Source organism: Rhizopus delemar, genomic scaffold (assembly GCF_000149305.1).
Source record: "Rhizopus delemar RA 99-880 supercont3.1 genomic scaffold, whole genome shotgun sequence".
NCBI classification, from domain to species: domain Eukaryota; kingdom Fungi; phylum Mucoromycota; class Mucoromycetes; order Mucorales; family Rhizopodaceae; genus Rhizopus; species Rhizopus delemar.
In genome coordinates this window covers 2466345-2483731 of record NW_027137827.1, presented here as the reverse complement: position 1 = coordinate 2483731, position 17387 = coordinate 2466345, and the positions used below count along the sequence as shown (strand labels likewise).

Sequence of the window (17387 nt, the reverse complement as noted above, 5' to 3'; positions counted from 1 at the left end):
CACGCACACCATTTTTTTATTTTAAGCCACATTCGGTCTTTTTTTTTTCTGCTCTTGTATTTAAGCTTTTTTTTTTTTTGAAATTCTCATTTACTTGACAGAGACACAACACTTGCAAAAATTAAACCAGTTTAGAAGGAAGAAAAGGAAAACCTTTCTTCAATAAAATGGTCCACTTGCCCGATACAATAGACCGCACACCGGAATATGTCAAGTTTATTCAAGAGCTTCAACAGTTTCATGAGTCTAAAGGGTATATATTGAGCTTGTTATATATTAAACAATGCTTAACACTTTAGAATAGAACACGTTTAGTTGCTGAACCAGTATTAGGTGGAAGAAGACTAGATCTTTATAAAATATTTCAAGTCGTTGTAGATGCTGGAGGATTTGACGAAGTAACGAAAAATAGAGGTTGGAAACAAGTAGGAAATCTATTCAATTTTCGTTCGACATGTACCAACAGTGCATACATTCTAAAAGGTGTATACATTCGCAACTTGGTAAAAACGCGTATAAGTATTCAATTGCAGCTTCATTCTGATCTTGTAAAATACATAGCTTGGTTATGAAGAAGAAAAAGTATGGAATAAAGCTTGGCAGCCACCTAAAGAACTATTGGGACCTCATGCACACAGGGCTTCAACATTGGCTGGGAAAGCTTATCGACAAGTTGAGAAAAAGACACCTACCAGACCAAAGAAACCATCCAGTAGCAACGCGCTTGTAAAAAACTTTACGCACAATCATGTGACAGAGAAAGATCGTATTCTGTTTGCTTTACAGTTTGGAAGAAAATCAGACATCGAATGGGCCCTTAACCAAGTGGTTCAGTATTCATTCGAATGTCCTCAAAAAATTGATCTGGGTACCACCCCACTCTTGTTAGAAACGCTGATTTCCTTAGCAGAGACAGGCTTGATGCAACTCGCCACAGCTTATCACGCTCGTCAAATGAATTACAGCGTGATTGATCAAATCATGGGCGAAAATGATCATGAGCATCACGATAGCAGTCCGGAACTGAGTACTGTGCTCAAGGTGCTTCATACTTTGCGCAACTTTTCATTCATTAAGGAATGCGTCATCGTCCTCTCACACGCACAATCCGTCAACAATGTCATCTTGCAAAGCTTGGAAATCGCCCTCATGGCTGGTCACGTTGAAATTGGAAGGCATTCGGTCGATATTTTGGAAAACATTGCACCCCATATACAACTGGTCTCAAATGAGGATCCATTCTTGGTCTCACTTTATAAATTGATTGCAGCGCACGATCGATACATGCTGATTGGATCCATTCGGACCCTCACCTGGCTCTCTGTTTCGTCCGAGAATCATACGCACTTGGCACACAGCCCTGTATTGGAATTGACAAGTCAGATGTTGTTGGCAGATGATGAGGAATTAGTGGGTACTGTGTTGGAGTACACGTATCAGTATGTCAAGATATCTGCAGAATGTCGACGCGAATTTCTAAAGCTTTGTCACGGCGGCGTATTTAATTTATTGATTGCACTCTTATTGACCAAGTCAAAGTATTTTACAACACGCTTTGTGCAGCAGGACTGGGCTTTGCTCTCGCCCGATTCGGCCAAGATGTTTAAAGGGCAGACAAAATCAGCGATACCACGTATGCCGGATTTAACAATATACCATAATTTGGATGAACCGTTTCGATGTTTGGGATGGTAAATCTGATGGATTAAGAAAAAAATAAGAAGAATACTTATTTGAAAATAGGTTGAAGGATAAATTTGAAGTAGCAGACCAAAGTAGCATTCTGTCCATTGACGATATTTATATGCTTTATGAGGCAAGGTTTAGGTTAGAAAAAGCATTAAAGATGAAGGATTTCTATACGGTCATCAAGATCGCCTTTTCATCTGCTTATTCCAAGACTTGCCCACAAAAAATCAATGGTCCAGTTATTCAAGGCTTGGATATCATTGGCATCCAGATGAAGACAAATATTCTACAAGATCGTAAGTCTCCCTTAAAAGTTAGTAAATAAGTATCACTCAACCATTTGTGTACAGAACCCCATTTTACATGCGAGTGGCACAATTGTTCATATTCATTTACAGACGCCTTTACGCTTCAAAAGCACGTTTTTTCCAGCCACATTTCATCTACAGGTGCCGAAGAAGAATACTATTGCCAGTGGTCCTCCTGTGCAGGCTATAGTTCCAACAAGGACGCCTTTCTATCCCACCTCCAAACCCACGTCTATATCCCTGAAACACGCTGTCCTAGCCCCGAATTGAGCTCATCTCCTTCTACACCCTCTTCCTCTTCCTCACTGGAATCTATAGAAAGTGTGGATTGCAATCAAGATGTACAAGGCATCGCCTTGGCTGCTTGCTCTTTATTAGATTGTATATCCCAAGATCCTGAAGGCGCAGGTTATTTAAAACCATTCGAAAAGGAATTGAACTCGATCGCAGAATCAAGACCAAGATTGGCAGGCAAGATTTGGTCTATTTGCACTCATTTTTCATGAAATTTTTTTTCTTGTAGATACTATGAACATATAAATATTTGCACACCATCCCCCCTCTTTTCTCTCACATGAAATAAAACAAGGAAAGGAATAAAGGGAAAAATTTTATTTATTAAACACCAAACAGCTGGTCTTGTAATTGTGTTAATCTTTTTATCAGTGGTTTCGTGTTGTAAGGAAACCCATTTCCTTCTAATACTCGTATTGTGTTGATCAAAATAGTTTGTATGGTATCCAGATCGATGTAGGTGAGGGATGATTTGAAGGTAGAAATGTCCTTTTGAGCATAGATGATGTACTGGTGAAAGTACGAGAGGAAATCCGAATCGTTTTCCAAGAGCAAATCAATCAAGATATCATGCGAGCTACCACATCGATAGACAAAAAAAGTAAAAAGTATGTGTGGATTGATCTGAAGAGATTCAAAAAAGACGTGTGTCTCGGGTCGTTCTTGAAATAGCAAGAGCACGGTATTTAAGATCTGAATCGTATCATCATCGTTCGCACAGCAGATATCAAACAAGAGGGGTAAAAATGCCGATGGATTCAGAGCATAGATCTCTTGTGCCTTATCGGTCAATTGCTGGGAGATGGCATGATTAGACTTGAATAACAAGGACAGGATGCTTTGTACTAATAACTTGATGCATTCCCTATCGCACACGATGGTGGTCGGCGTATAAAAGAATTCAGTGTATTCCCCAGATCGAAAGCGGTCAATGTCCTGCATGTCAAGTGAGGATTGACAGTGTGAGATGTAATGAATGATTTGTGTCACAAGCGTAACATCCGCTTCTTCCAGCCGGTCTTGCACTCGTCTGCAGAGTTCCATAGCCTTTCTGACAGTGTTGATCGATGGTTCATACCACAGAGAGCAAGCCATCTCTATCAGCCAATGATCACAATCAAGAGCATGATTCTTGACGAGATCAATCAGACAAACGAGTAACGGCAGGGTGGGCTTTTGCGTTGAGATGTCCAGTTGTGATAGAATAAAAGATTTGATTTCCTCCATAAGTTGCTTTGCAGGACACAGATGACAGGATCGGGTGTGTTTTAATATTTTATGTAATAGGCCCAAATCGTGCTGATCAGCCTCCTGTTTGGATGTTAAGTCTACAATCCATTTCTGACTATTATCCGTATGCTGTTTGACATGTAAATAAATTTCGTTATGGTGAGCATAGACTTGGAAAGCGTTCATAAAAAAAGTTTTCATTTATTAAGAGCAAGGTCGATTTCCTTTTTTAATCCTTATTTATCAACTCCGAATGCAACGTCAGAATATCCAATTGAATTTTCCCACCAAACAGAAAACTTTTTTGTTGGTCTCCTTTACACTCTCTTTTTTTTTGCCAACAGACGGTTCTTATTGGGAGAGAGTATTGCCCTATCATATCCACTCAACCTTTTTTTGACAGGTTCCGCCCTTATGATGAATAGTCAACCAGCCCAAGGAGGTAATATTATTTATAGAGGTACGAATGGTGAAGTGATCATAACCCAACCACCACAACCACCACAACCACAAACACAACCTCCTCAACAGTCTGCAGTAGAAGAAGAGCCTTTGTATGTAAACGCCAAACAATATCACCGTATTCTCAAAAGACGTGCTGCTCGTTTAAAACTAGAAGAAATGCATAAACTCGAGAGAACGAGAAAACCTTATCTTCATGAAAGTAGACATAAACATGCTATGCGGCGCCCAAGAGGTCCCGGAGGTCGATTTCTAAGTAAGTCGTGGAAAAAAAAAAAAAGCATTGTTTATTGAACGCGTTGTTAAAGCTGCTGCTGAAATTGCTGAATTACAAGAAGCTGGAAAATTACCAAACAATGAAAATTATCATCAAGACAATATACAAGACAATACACAAGACAAGAATACAGCATCTCCCTCAAGTTTAAACACTGATTTTCATCAATAAAGAATAAATTTATTTTTATTATCATCTTCTTGAAGCACGTTCATCAAAATTCAACAAGGGTTTTACATGACGACCGTGTAGCTCTCTTGAATGAAACGACTCGGGTGTATCGTCTAATTGAAGCAGTTTTTTACTGTTGGAAGGCAAAGGCACAGCATCATTTAATTTCTTCACTGTGGGTTTTCTTCTTAATGACATATGCCTGCGACTCATCCCTCCATCATTATGTTCTGCTGCCGAAGGTAAATCCCGGACACTTTTTGATCGCTTGATTTTTGCAGGCATATCGTTTTCTTTTTGAGCAAGTAAGGATCCTTTAGCGAACTTGACTTTATCATCAATTTGAATGAGTGTATTGTTTTCTTCATTCACCTGCTGCTGTCCTTCTTTTTCCTGGGCGAGTAGAGATCCTTTATTGAACTTGGGTGGATCAAAGCAATCGATCAGTGGACCGTCTTCGTCCCTTTTGATGGTAGGATTGCGTGTGAGTGCTCTTGGTTTCTTTTTATCATCTAATCTACGACTTGATTCACTACGAGACATGGTAGGGAATACCTTGGTCGATTTCTGTCTGCGTAACAGTGGTGTCGTTGGACTGCTGTCGTCCTGTGTTTTCTTTTCTTCATTCAGGATTGGTATCAAAGGATGAGCGACTCGGTTGGGATGATATTGATATTGAATTTGGCTCTAAGTTATTACAAGTATTACATACAAGGAAACCTTATAAAGTATGCTATTACCTTTGCCTGTCTTATGCTTAGAACCCACTGCTTCATTTCTTCTTGGTCTTCTGTTGCCATAAAGCGAATATAATCACCTTCTTTTTCAAAGATACTTGCTCTATCTTGTGCTCTAATAGCAAACACAAAGGGTGTGGGACTCATCTTCAATGGTTGCAGTAAAGTATAGACATCATAGGAAGCCAGATGACATAAAATAGAAGAACTTGCTCCCTTTTCAAACGTTAGTTGTTTTGTTCAACCCTATGATGGACAGTACCTTGTCTTTAGCATGATAAATAGCATTATCTTTAACAAAACAGTATCGTTTTTGCCATTTCCCTTTCTTGTATTCAATCAATAGCCAACCGAACATGGGCTGAATTGTTTTTTGAAAGATGCTCTGTAGATCATTAGACCTTCTTTCTTTGTTTACAGTTTATTTATTACCTCTGATGTGAGTGTGTAATGGTATGAATATTTCTTGACTAAAAGTGCATTATTTCCATCAGGCTCCCAAGTATTCACAATATCAAATACAATTTCCCATTCTCTCAGTGGACGTTCTATTGACAGCATGAACAAAGGGTCATTATAAGTCATGAATGTATTTACCAACATGATGGCTATTTGCAATTTCAAATAATGTCCAATTGTTTGAAGGGTCCAGTAGACCCTTCTTTTTCAAATACTGTATCACCATAGCAGATGTCAAAAGATTAGTTAATTGTACAACTCGATGATTATTAGCATCATCAATATATATTCTTGTATTTAAAGTCTTTATATTTTGTACATGTCCTGTATTACTGTTCATCTCTGATGTTGGTGATGTCTAGAGAGAAAAAAAAAAGGGGCCGGTTTAATTTCATCCCTCTTTTCTCCCCTTTATTTACCTCAATTCGGTTATTTTCTGTTTTTGATTGTTGCTCAGTTTCAAGCAAGACTTTTTGTAAGTCTTGTTCGCTGGGTAAGGGAGGGACTGGAGGAATGGATGGATCGTTAAACTTTTTTCTCATGTTTGTATTACTTGTGCTTCTGACCAATCCTCTCACAGATTTTGAATGCCTCAAGCCGACATTTTCATTCGGTGTACGTCGACTGCCCATTGTAGCTGAGCGTTGTAACATACTTCCAATCGTAACATCATCGTCATGTTTGTCTGAGTTTTGTTGCAAAGACACGTTGTTTTCATATTTGGGATGGCGTCTTTCTGTTCTTTTCTCTAGTCAATCTATGTTTAATACATAATTTATTATTATTACCTGACTGAACAGTATCTGTCAAGACTGGTTCACGTTCATTTAAATTCTATAAAAACAATAAATAAATAAATAAAATAATAAAATATATTTTATACCAAATTAAATTCATGAACTTGTTTTTCAAGGTCGTAAAGCATATGATCTAATTGGGTTGTCATTATTCAAAAGAGAGAGAGAAAAGAAAGAAAGAAAGAAATTGAAATAAAAGGAGAAAAGATGTTATTATGCCTAAATATTTGTGTGACATTGCGATACTTTACAGCCTTTTTTTAATTTCTGATTTTTTTTTTATTTTTTTTTTTTTTCTTATTCTATTTTTAGTTGTTCACTTTTTTAAATGAAACTTCATCTCTCATATCAAGTACCTGAATATTAAAAAAAATGAGGGCGATTTATCTTTGTCATTCTTTTATTTTGTAAGAGAAAAATGATTTGCCTCTTTTTCTGAGATACAAAGGATAATTCAGGGCAAAGAACAGAAAAAAAAAAATCTTATTTTAGGTGTGCGTAATTTATATTGATTATCAGTTTGTGCCAAGAAAAAAAAAAAGACAATAGAAAAATGAGAATCTACGCTTTATGATGAGATCGCTTGTACTTTGTAATAAAATAGGATTCATCAGTAAGTTTCTCTGATTTCTCATTGTGTTCATTTTCCCTATTGCTATCTTTGTGTAATATATTATCTCGTTGATATTCTATTGCGTTGATTGAAACACGCTAATAGATAAAGTCTTGGCCAACTGAATTTTTATTTGGACATTTTTCAAAGAATTGGATCTCACGACATTGTTGGACATTTGATTTTTCTTTTTTTAAATTGAGAATTCTGAATTAGAGATTATGTTGAATATGGCTGAGTAATAAGGTGTAGGTGTGAGATAGTGTTGTGTTTATATACAAACTAGAAGAAAATGATGTGTTTATTACTATAAATTATTATCTGTTCTAAAGGTATCATAAGCTTGATTTAAGGTAGTGAATATGCCACTAGCAAGCAATTTTTGTTCGACAGTCGCTTTTGAAGAAAGCTAAAGTGAGGATGTCAGCCTTTTTATATGCTTTAAATAGAATTGTATTTGACTTACTTTATCAGGATGCACTTTTGAAATAGCTTTCATGTACATCATTTTACATTTCCTTGGCTCCAACAGTTCATTTATTGTCACTCCTTTCCACTGAATACCTGACCACAAAATCAATTCTAATGAGACTAGTAGAGCTCTCAAATTTCTTTCTTTCCCAGTTTTCCACATCGTCAATTGAGCATTCACCTTATCCTCCTTTTCCAATCGTTCTACTTCTTCTGCCTCCTTCTTTTTTTCTCTTTCTCTCATTTCTCTAACAGATTTACTGACTTGGATCTCATCTTTATCCAAGGATTCCTGTTGCTCCTTTTTTGGTATGATCTTGTTCAATTTACTGTCCGAAAATGATGTTGGCTTTTCACCTGTTTCTTTCCTGGATATGCTATCCTTTTTGGCCTGCTGACATCTTGCTATACCCTGTATGACGATCGGACGACGAGTACCATCCACTTTTGCATACTCTTCATAAACATGAATAGCAGCCTCATAAAGCTTCAAGCCCTCAAGAGCGCATGCCTTTCTATACAAAGCCTTCAACCACTGTGACTTCCATGAACCAACTCCCTCAATCAATTCGGCCTGTGATTGCATATTCCTACTGGCCAATTGAATCGCGGTTGAACAATCATCAAGACAATCTTGGTACTGGCCAAGCTTCAGTCGTGCAGCTGCTCGATTATTGCACAAGAGTACTAATCGGTTGTGGCCGGCTGGTAGAGTGGCCATGGCAAGTGAATAGGATAGTTCTGCATCGTCAAATTGACCTCGATTGAAATACAAGTTGCCTTGCTTCCTTTCCTTCTCACTCTCTGGTACTCTTTTTTCTTGTTTCCTTTTCTTTTCTTGTATTTTTGTATTTTCTGGTGATATAGTGTCGCATGCTTCATTTTCTAACCCATTGCTTTCTAGTGGCACCTGTTGTTCGGGTGAAGAAGCTTTATGTTGTGTGTTTTGTAAAAGAATATCAAGAGTATGTTGTAAAGTGACAGTGGATGTACAGGCAGCGATTGCCTTTTGAGAATCATCAATACTGAATCCCATATGAATTAATTGTGTCAATATCCTATCATTCTGGGGTATCTTTTGAATCGTCATGGGATAGAATAAAGTAAGGAAAAGAAAGGATAAGAATGGATTGGCTTGTAGCGGAATTTATAAATTCGCTTTTAGAATTGACGTGCTGGCATTCCATTCCTTTTGTCTGAGATAAAGTATTGCAAATTCTGGGAATAACGTGCCACCAAGCTTAAACCTGAAAAATTTTAATTTCGTTTCAAATTTTTTTTTTTTTTTGACATCGTGGACATGTTGAGGTGTATTTTTTTTTAGACATCTCATGGCATTTAGTGTAGACATTGCTCATTTCCTGAAATTAGAGGGACTTCATTGCGTTTTTTTCTTAAAAAAAAAGCCTAATTTTAATGATATTTATTGTTGACTATACCAAATCTGAAGGCACTCTGACTTTTCTGTGAGACAAATACTTTTTCTCGACAAACTTTTTCACCTCTTGAACAACTTCTCTGCCATCAGTACATCGACTATAAGCTTCAATAAAGTCCATTGATCTCCTAAAATACCTACGTATATGTGCTAGATCGCCGGCTTTATCCAAAAAGGAATCGATATTTTCCTCAAGAGACTTAAAGGAGTAATCGCGAGCTTCTCTTTTTGCTACACCCCAGTACATTTCGATCCAATTGCATTCGCAATGGTATTTATGATACAGCTCAAAAACGTGGACAGAGTTTATGATCACCTCCTCCAAAACAGACTTTTGATTTTTAAAATCAGGGCAATTCTCTAAAAAATGGAGAGCGCAGCAAATTGGATTAACTCGATCTGGAGCCCACAATGCACCTTTCATTTCTTACCTTACAGATCATGTCCAATCCATGGACTTCTTTCCCCCAAAATCTTTCTTATTCCCTTGAAATAACGTATTTTTTTTGTTTTCAAGTTGCCCTTCTTATCCCTTATCTTGATCTCTTTTTCATAGTAGAAGGACTGGACTTCCTCCATATCTGTGGATCTTGAGATATATACAGTATCTCGGAACTGGAATTTCTCACTTAATGGCCAAGGCTTTTCATTGAGAGTCATTCGGCTGGCGACCAAAGCATCATCAGCAAAAGCACCATGATTGGAGCTGTTATCAAAAAGAAAAACAGCTACACAATTAGGGTGAAGTGCTTCGAAAAGGCCGGTTGCATCTTCTTTCAACTGCTCAACCATGTGTTTCGAAGTCCACCATCCATCTCTTGCAGTGCCTGCCTTGAACAGCTTTCTTGAAGACCACTTTTGAATCTTCATTGTTCCATGGCAAGGGTATTGAAACTCACTCACCATGATAGATAGTCCAGGACCCTTTTTTCTGATGTAATTTTCTCCATCAGCTAACCACATATCGTTCTTACCATCATTTGCATAGAAAGTACTTTCATCGTGCGTAACGAACACGCACTTTCTCTCGCCTTCTGGTAATGCATTTGGCTCCAATACATCTTCCTCAGTTTCTCCTGAGTAAAAATCCATTTTTTCCATATATTTGAGCATCCTCTTCGACCAAACATTTCTATACTCAACCACATCTTCGCGTTCGTGACCATCGAAGTAAATGGTTTTTTTTGTTCTTTCTATAGACATAACCCCATTCATGAAGATAGTTACTGAGCGTGCTTTCAGAAACAGGTTGCATTATTACGCCCAATTTGGATGGGATAACTACTTCATCAATGAATTTTTTAATAGTAGCCAAGGAACGTCCAGCAGGCTTCATTCTACGTATTTCTTCGAGAACCATTTCCTTGATATCGGCATCATTAAGAAAAGACTTTCTTTTTGAATGAACACCTTGTCGATGTCTCGATAACACCCCTTGACTCAAATATTCTTTAGCCCATTTTACGATAGCCATGGCGCGATACGCAACGTTGCTATCTGCCCAATGAATTCTAGCTGCCTCACGAGAGGCCAAAGTAATAGGAATACCCTCAATTCTCTTAATAAAGTAAGTATAAATCGAAGAGTATTGCAAAAACCTGTATCTCTCGACCGTGTTTTCTTTATCCTTCGAGTTCATCAACAGGTTTTCACATACATTTGAAGTTTTGGAAGCATTACTTGGATTCTCAAAAGTTGTATTTCATTCTTTGACAATACGAGAGAACTGGATTCTACAACAGGGACAATAGATACAAATCCAAAACTCTCGAGTTTGCCCTTATCATTAACAGATTTAGATTATTTTTCTCGTCTCCAGCGTGTTGACCTAGAGGTTTTCGAGTAAGACAAAGGTCTGTTTCGCTTTACATTATTATCAAGCAAAACATTATTGATTGACATGCTGATTGTAGGATCAGCATTACGCATTTCAGTTATGTTGCTTAATTCTATAAGCTCAGAATCGCTCATGTCCCAGTCTTGATCTCTTAAATGAGGGACAAATTGGTTTGTCTCATTTCTATGTTTTTTAAGATAAACTCGTTTTCTAGCGTTAAGTGGAGGCATAGTTTTAGAGTATGAATAAGGGAGAAGAGGCACCTATGTTATAGTAGGGGCTCTTTTATATTGATTACGTAATGTGTGGCTGCTATTGTTCTCTGTCCTGTACCATACGGTATTAAAAAAATTTGTTTCAAAAATATGTCTTCCCTTAAGGACTGCCAGCTAAAATTTTGAAATACCGCATGTTTTCAAATGATATAAAAAAAAATATTATTAATAAAAATAATAATCTAATCCATAAGAAATGTTCAGAAAGGTTTATATAATAATTGTTATGGATTTGTTTTATTGTTGGATTATTTTTGGAAAAGTTTATAGCTTTTGAAAATTGTCAAAAATTTTTCAGGTTTAAGCTTGGTGGCACTTTATAGCTTTATTAATAGAAACAATTGAAGTTATTTATACTTTTTGAATGTTTGGATCTTTGCCGCTATTTCAATTTATTGGTTAAAAGAATTATGTAGGAAGGGTGGGAATATAAAGGAAAGATAGTGGATAATTAATAGCCGCTGATTTTTTTTTTTTTTGACGAATCAAGGAACAATGGGGTGGATAAGTTATTGATCTAACAATAATTATCGATAGAATTGGATTGAATTACCGTTGTTGTAAACAGGTTCCGATATAGTCGTTAGAAAGTCGATAGGAACAATAGGACAAAGATGGCTATTGCAGAAGCCTCACATTTATTAATAGAGATCTAGTTCGAATATAATTCCATAATATCTAAGTTTATTCATAAATGTTCACTTTATCATTTGTGTGGATACAACACTGCCAACCGAATTAATTTATAACGTCCATTAATGTGACTATAAATTCACGCAAGGCTTTTACGTTATTATCTTTAAATGACAATAGCTTTTTTAGAATTAGTAACCCATCTTCACGACAACATCTTATCCAGTACATTCGCTCATACAAACCTACTTTTGTCGCTCTTCAAGAAGTCGATAATAGCAACAACAGCCATGTTCAACACTTGGATCTGTTACATCAGCAATTTTGTGCACACCAATCCCTATGGTCGGGTTTTTGTGACCTCCTTTGCTTGGACCCTTGGTTTTCATTAACGCAGACCCCCCTTCCAGAGGATTCTCGCTGCATTTTGGCTCGGGTTTCACATGAATCCCTTCCATATTTTGGTTATCTACGCCCCTGCTTCTTCAAACCGTGCACGGTTCGATTTCTTTAACTCCCTCCTGTCCTTTCGACAACTTTCTTCACACGATTCTGTCTCGTGCGTAGATCATATGAGTATCGCAGGCAATTTCAATTGTCTTTTACCCAACTCCTCGAATCCACTTGGTTCCTCGGCACCGCCACGATGGGTGCATTTTCTACAATACTAATTTCAAAGTGTTATGATGGATCTACGTTTTCTAGACACAGCCACCTTCCGACAAGGAAAAATCAGTCGCTCTACATTTGATTACATATAGCTTGCCCAGGATATGGTTATTAATTATGTTGATGCTGATGTTGAGTTTCTCAACCCTCATTGGCCAGACAATATCTTGCTTCAAGTCACCTGCAAAGTTGGTTTCGTTGATAATACAGGGCCAGGCCTATGGCACGCAAATCCAATTTACACAAGTAACAAAGGATACCGTCAGCGACTAGATTTCATGCTTATGCGCTTGTACTATCAGGAAATTGCTAATTCGATATTGCCTCCACAAGATTTATGGGATTTAGTAAAGCTTAAAGTCAAGCAGTTTACAAAAAGCTTTGGCAAGCATTATGGTGACTGGAGAAAACAGCAGATACTTGCTTTGCAACGCAAACGTCAACATTTGCTTCGTAGCTCTTTTCCTCCTGCACTTTTGGCTACACACTTACTTCGTGTGGAACAGCAAATTCAAGCTCTACAACAGAAGGTTACTTCCATCACCATTTTGAAAGCTGAACGGACCTACCGAGAACGAGGAGAAATGGACACCGGGTATTTAAAACTATCTGCTATGGCCCGAGTGGTTCAAAGATCCATTACACGTTTATGGGATCCTGATAATGGAGACATTTGTTCGTCTCGTACCCAAATGCTTGATGTCACCCAGAAATTCTATACCAAGCTGCATTCTCCTGAACCTGTTTGTTCTTCAGCACTGGATACTATGGTTTCCAACATACCTTCCTCCTGTCGACTATCCAAAGATGATTCTGAATTCATCGCCTCGTCGTTTCTCTTGGATGAGATTCTCGATCAAACTTCACGCTCGCCGAAAATCAGCAGTCCTGGCACTGACGGTCTGTCTTATGCGTTCCTGAAACTCATCTTTAAACATCCAAAGTACTCAGATTTGATCGGACGTGTCTATAACGATGCTATACCTAGTAGTCTCTTTCCTCAATCGTGGTTACAAACGTGCGTCTGTCTTCTTTCAAAGAAAGGCGACCTCACTCGCCTGCAAAACTGGCGCCCCATCACTTTGATTAAGTGCGACGCAAAGATCTTCACCCGCCTCCTCAATGCTCGCATGGTCACAATAATCCCGCCGCTAATCTCACCTTGGCAAACTGGCTTCATGAAGGAACGATTTATTGCTGACAATGGTGCTTTAGCCCAGATAGTAATAGAACAAGCTTCTCTTCGAAATTCAGATGAAATTGGCCTATTATGTGATCAGGAAAAAGTCTACAATCGGGTTCACCCAACCTATCTTCAAGCTGTCCTAAATCGTTACGGTTTTCCTAACAAGTTTAATTTCGCTAACACAAATTTGTTTTATAATACTTACATGTGTGTCAAAATCACTTGATACCTTATCCTTCCGGTCTCCCTTGGACATGGTCTGCGACAAGGGGATCCTATTAGCCCTCTCTTGTTCACCCTTGTGCTAGATCCATTAGTGAAAAACATTAGTGATTCTCCTGTCATCCGTGGTTTTGGTCCTCCAAGTCTTTCTCTTCCGATTATGCGTGATCCTCCCTATATTCTGTCCGCCATACAACCACTGAAAGACTTGGCCTATGCGGATGACCTGATTCTTTTCCTGCGGGACCCAACAGATCTTGAAGCGACACAGCAGATAATTCGTTGCAACAATTTGGCGTCTAATGCCAAAATGAATTTCGATAAAACCATTGCTTTTTCGGTGTCTGGTTTATCTCCTCATTGGCCCCCAGTTTTGGCCTCTCATGGTATTACTAAATGGCGTAACCGCTGATCTTCCGAACCCTTGACCCACCTTGGATATCCGCTTGTGCATTCTACAACACAGCGTCAAGTTTTCCAATACCAAATGATTAACAAAATTGCTCGCGCCTGCGACATCCACAAAAAACGCAATCTTTCCTTCCGTGGCCGAGCTTCGGTGCTCAACACCTTGATTTTGTCAACTCTGTGGCATATTTTTCGAGTCTTATGGGTGAGCCAGCACACACTTGGAGGTATCCGCAAAATATGTAGTAAATTTCTTACGTTTCAAACTTTTCCACTTGTATCGTTCGATATACTTTGCCTATCTTTGACTAATGGCGGAATATGCATTCTAGATCCGTCTGTTCAGCTACTGGCGCTCCAATTTCGTTGGTTAACCCCTTTGTTACAGCACGCAACCCACCTGCAGTGGTTTCTCAATGGATTGCGGCTCACGTAGCTAGCGCATCTCCCGTGGTTCTGCTTGACCCACCAATTACCCTTCCTTTTCCCTCCTGTGCGTCGTGATCTCCTCCATTCTTCTAGGCTAAGTATCTGCTCTACCTTGTTCGCGGCTTTTGACGCCCTACTTGACCCTTCAGCAATTCCAATGGCTCTTAAAGCGACATTTGGTCAACCTAATTCTGTACCACTTCACTTCTGCTTAACAATTCCTCTGTCAGCGGTAATATCCTGGTCGTCTGCCGTTTCAATGGCAGAGCAACTATCTTTTAATTCCCTTTTGGTTTCTGGCACTTTTGTTTTTGACGACTTACTTGTGTGTCTCCGCCCAACGGTGTCGACCGTGGATCCTTAACCTATTATGGTTGGACTTTATTGTGTAAACAAGCTTATGCGATGGATAAGCTTGGTGCGGTTTTATTGATACCTTTTTTGCACTTCATTGCCTTCCGTCTTCTTCCTGTCCTTCACTGAATGTCACTAATGATTGCTTTGACTCACATTTGGGAAATTTATTGATAGAATTCATTGACGCACGGTCACAAATGGTTTCTCCAAAACTTTTCGTAGAATTCGTCGCAGCCGTGTTTTGCTTTCTTTTCCCTCTTCCTCTGTAGTGCCTCCCCTCCTGTCTCTTTTTGGCGTCAGCCGGCTCCATTGGCAGCTCGCAATTCTTGGTATCGCCTACTATACCGAAAGTTACCATGTGTTGCTCTTGTTCACAAGATTGTACCTGATTTTTGTTCCTCTTTCTGTCACCTCTGTAACCAACCAACAATCGCTGAAGACCCAAAACATTTCTTTGTCTCCTGTCCTGACAAATTTCAAGTGTGGACACAGATTTGGGCTCTTTATTTTGGTTGCGAAATTAGTTTGCAAATAATTCTACAAGCCCTTTACAATCTACGTTTTCCCTATCAGCGTTTGGCATTGATTAACAATGGTAGTTTTATTGGCTGTACACTCCTAGGTATATGGAAAGCTCACTGGCGGTTTATTTATGATGGAGTGTTGTTTGTTCCCGAAATTGTTTTTCATTTCATTATTTTATCCATTGGTCCATTCCGGACTAATACAAACACGTCTTCTCTGTAATTTTTTTTTTTTCTCTAGTGGATTATCTCTGATCCATGTATACTAATCAATCTACTGATCGTCGAGATTTCACCCTTATCATATGTGACTGTCCTTTATTAAAATATTATTCATACAACTAGCCTATCAGCCCTTACAAAAAAAAAAAGATATAACGCTCGATGTCTTTTGAAATAAGGGTTGGAGCATTATCTATAGCAATGTAATATTCTTTAAACTCCTCATGGTTATCCAAGACGTCCAAGGTACTTTTGACAAAGTTAATATAATGACCGATTGCTGTTTTCTCGGCTCCGTTAATAACCAAGTCATTACTACCTAGTCTTCTCTTCTTAGATGGTATCGTGGGTCGGCACAGTTGAATATTTACAATCCCAAACGGCAAAATTGCACCCAAAATTGTTGTGGTCCTTGCTTTAGTCCCTTTTTTTTTTTTTTTTTTTTTTTTTTTTTACCACGCCATAGATCGTTTAAGAGTTATATGGAAAGCTACATCATCTGCGAAAACACAATTGTTCATGTAGTTCATATCAGTCTCCTTTACCTACTTTAAAATCCATTTATATTTTTGCTCAACATTATCGGGGCTGTTCCTCTGAATAGAATACATGTGAGTTTTTTTAAGAGTTACATTCACTTGTCATAAAATTATAAATGGCCGTTTTTCCTATTCTTAAACCAGGAAACTCACTAGTCAGGCTATCCACGGCTTGGTCAACTACAGCAGCTGGGGTGTTGTCATAAAATCTGATAAGGTGTTTCTTATGCATTTCATCCAAAATCGAAGAACGACACACATCTTTTTTTCATTGTTTAGCTCTAGGATATCTTTTGGATTTTCCTGGCCCTTTTTAATCCAGTTGTAAGCCGTGCGCCTATTGACCCCGAGCTGCTTGCCCTGGAGCCATGACCTTTTCGTAAACGAAGAAAAATGGTTGTTCTTTAACAGCATCATGTTTCCGATATGAACAAACTTCATTTTCATTTTTTTTTATTAGGCTTCTCATGTAAGCTTCATTTTTCACTGTGAGGTTTTTCTTTTGTTTTTTTCAGGTGGTTTAAAGTCCAAATGCTCACCACAATTGATAATGTAATTGATGGGATATGCTTCAATATCAATATCCATCTCAAAATGCTCATTTCTACTTTCATCCACAACTTCACCTTTCCCATTTTCGTAGATAAAATGTGTGTTCATTTTCGCTTTTAATGTATACAAGTTAAAAGTGAGAAATCTATTTGCAAAGAGAGTACCATCTAATTTAAGCATTTGGTGAAAACAAAACTCGGGGACTGTGAAATCTAAGAATAACTCTGTGTAATTTTGTTTTCTGAAGTATAAACATCTCAAAACCAGCAACAATGGGATTCCGAACATATTCTACCTGGGAAACCCAGCAATTAAAAAACTCTTTAAACAATTACGTTGTTCCCTTTCCGACAAAAAACTTTTTTCCTATGTTTGCCTCATAGCTCCCCCCCCCCTTTTGCGATCCTAATCATTCAGAAAACTTTGAAGGTGTCTGCAGAGTTGGTCAACATTTGACAGAGAATGTTACAAACTCTCAAGCATTAGATTTACTGCTATCCTTTTTGTAAGCACTTGACATACTTTTAAAAATATTAATTTTTCCATGTAATAATTCCATCTTAACAATCAACCAACGTCTTTTATTCA

The 17387-nt window shown here is 38.1% G+C and overlaps 8 protein-coding genes across 8 annotated transcripts; 3 read left to right on the top strand and 5 right to left on the bottom strand.

The window, feature by feature from the left end:
• Positions 1-921: 921 nt before the first annotated feature.
• Positions 922-2503, top strand: RO3G_00982 (uncharacterized protein; the record flags this gene model as incomplete). The annotated part of the gene is made up of 3 exons (XM_067655573.1): positions 922-1691; positions 1744-2006; positions 2139-2503. 3 exons carry the CDS (start codon positions 922-924, stop codon positions 2501-2503), a joined length of 1398 nt encoding a protein of 465 aa, XP_067511674.1.
• Positions 2504-2615: 112 nt separating this feature from the next.
• On the bottom strand, positions 2616-3386 carry RO3G_00981 (uncharacterized protein; the record flags this gene model as incomplete). Its single annotated transcript, XM_067655572.1, has 1 exon — positions 2616-3386. One exon carries the CDS (start codon positions 3384-3386, stop codon positions 2616-2618), a length of 771 nt encoding a protein of 256 aa, XP_067511673.1.
• Positions 3387-3938: 552 nt separating this feature from the next.
• Positions 3939-4431, top strand: RO3G_00980 (uncharacterized protein; the record flags this gene model as incomplete). Its single annotated transcript, XM_067655571.1, has 2 exons — positions 3939-4239; positions 4292-4431. The coding sequence occupies 2 exons, from the start codon at positions 3939-3941 to the stop codon at positions 4429-4431; spliced, it is 441 nt and encodes a 146-aa protein (XP_067511672.1).
• A 21-nt stretch (positions 4432-4452) lies between these two features.
• On the bottom strand, positions 4453-6573 carry RO3G_00979 (uncharacterized protein; the record flags this gene model as incomplete). Its single annotated transcript, XM_067655570.1, has 8 exons — positions 4453-5118; positions 5172-5384; positions 5431-5529; positions 5601-5716; positions 5766-5985; positions 6047-6375; positions 6416-6461; positions 6511-6573. 8 exons carry the CDS (start codon positions 6571-6573, stop codon positions 4453-4455), a joined length of 1752 nt encoding a protein of 583 aa, XP_067511671.1.
• Positions 6574-7344: 771 nt separating this feature from the next.
• On the bottom strand, positions 7345-8544 carry RO3G_00978 (uncharacterized protein; the record flags this gene model as incomplete). Its single annotated transcript, XM_067655569.1, has 2 exons — positions 7345-7446; positions 7504-8544. 2 exons carry the CDS (start codon positions 8542-8544, stop codon positions 7345-7347), a joined length of 1143 nt encoding a protein of 380 aa, XP_067511670.1.
• Positions 8545-9378: 834 nt separating this feature from the next.
• On the bottom strand, positions 9379-10420 carry RO3G_00977 (uncharacterized protein; the record flags this gene model as incomplete). Its single annotated transcript, XM_067655568.1, has 2 exons — positions 9379-10022; positions 10174-10420. 2 exons carry the CDS (start codon positions 10418-10420, stop codon positions 9379-9381), a joined length of 891 nt encoding a protein of 296 aa, XP_067511669.1.
• Positions 10421-12464: 2044 nt separating this feature from the next.
• RO3G_00976 (uncharacterized protein) lies at positions 12465-13772 on the top strand (the record flags this gene model as incomplete). The annotated part of the gene is made up of 1 exon (XM_067655567.1): positions 12465-13772. The coding sequence occupies one exon, from the start codon at positions 12465-12467 to the stop codon at positions 13770-13772; it is 1308 nt and encodes a 435-aa protein (XP_067511668.1).
• Positions 13773-16160: 2388 nt separating this feature from the next.
• RO3G_00975 (uncharacterized protein) lies at positions 16161-16694 on the bottom strand (the record flags this gene model as incomplete). The annotated part of the gene is made up of 2 exons (XM_067655566.1): positions 16161-16253; positions 16593-16694. The coding sequence occupies 2 exons, from the start codon at positions 16692-16694 to the stop codon at positions 16161-16163; spliced, it is 195 nt and encodes a 64-aa protein (XP_067511667.1).
• Between the last annotated feature and the right edge of the window lie 693 nt (positions 16695-17387).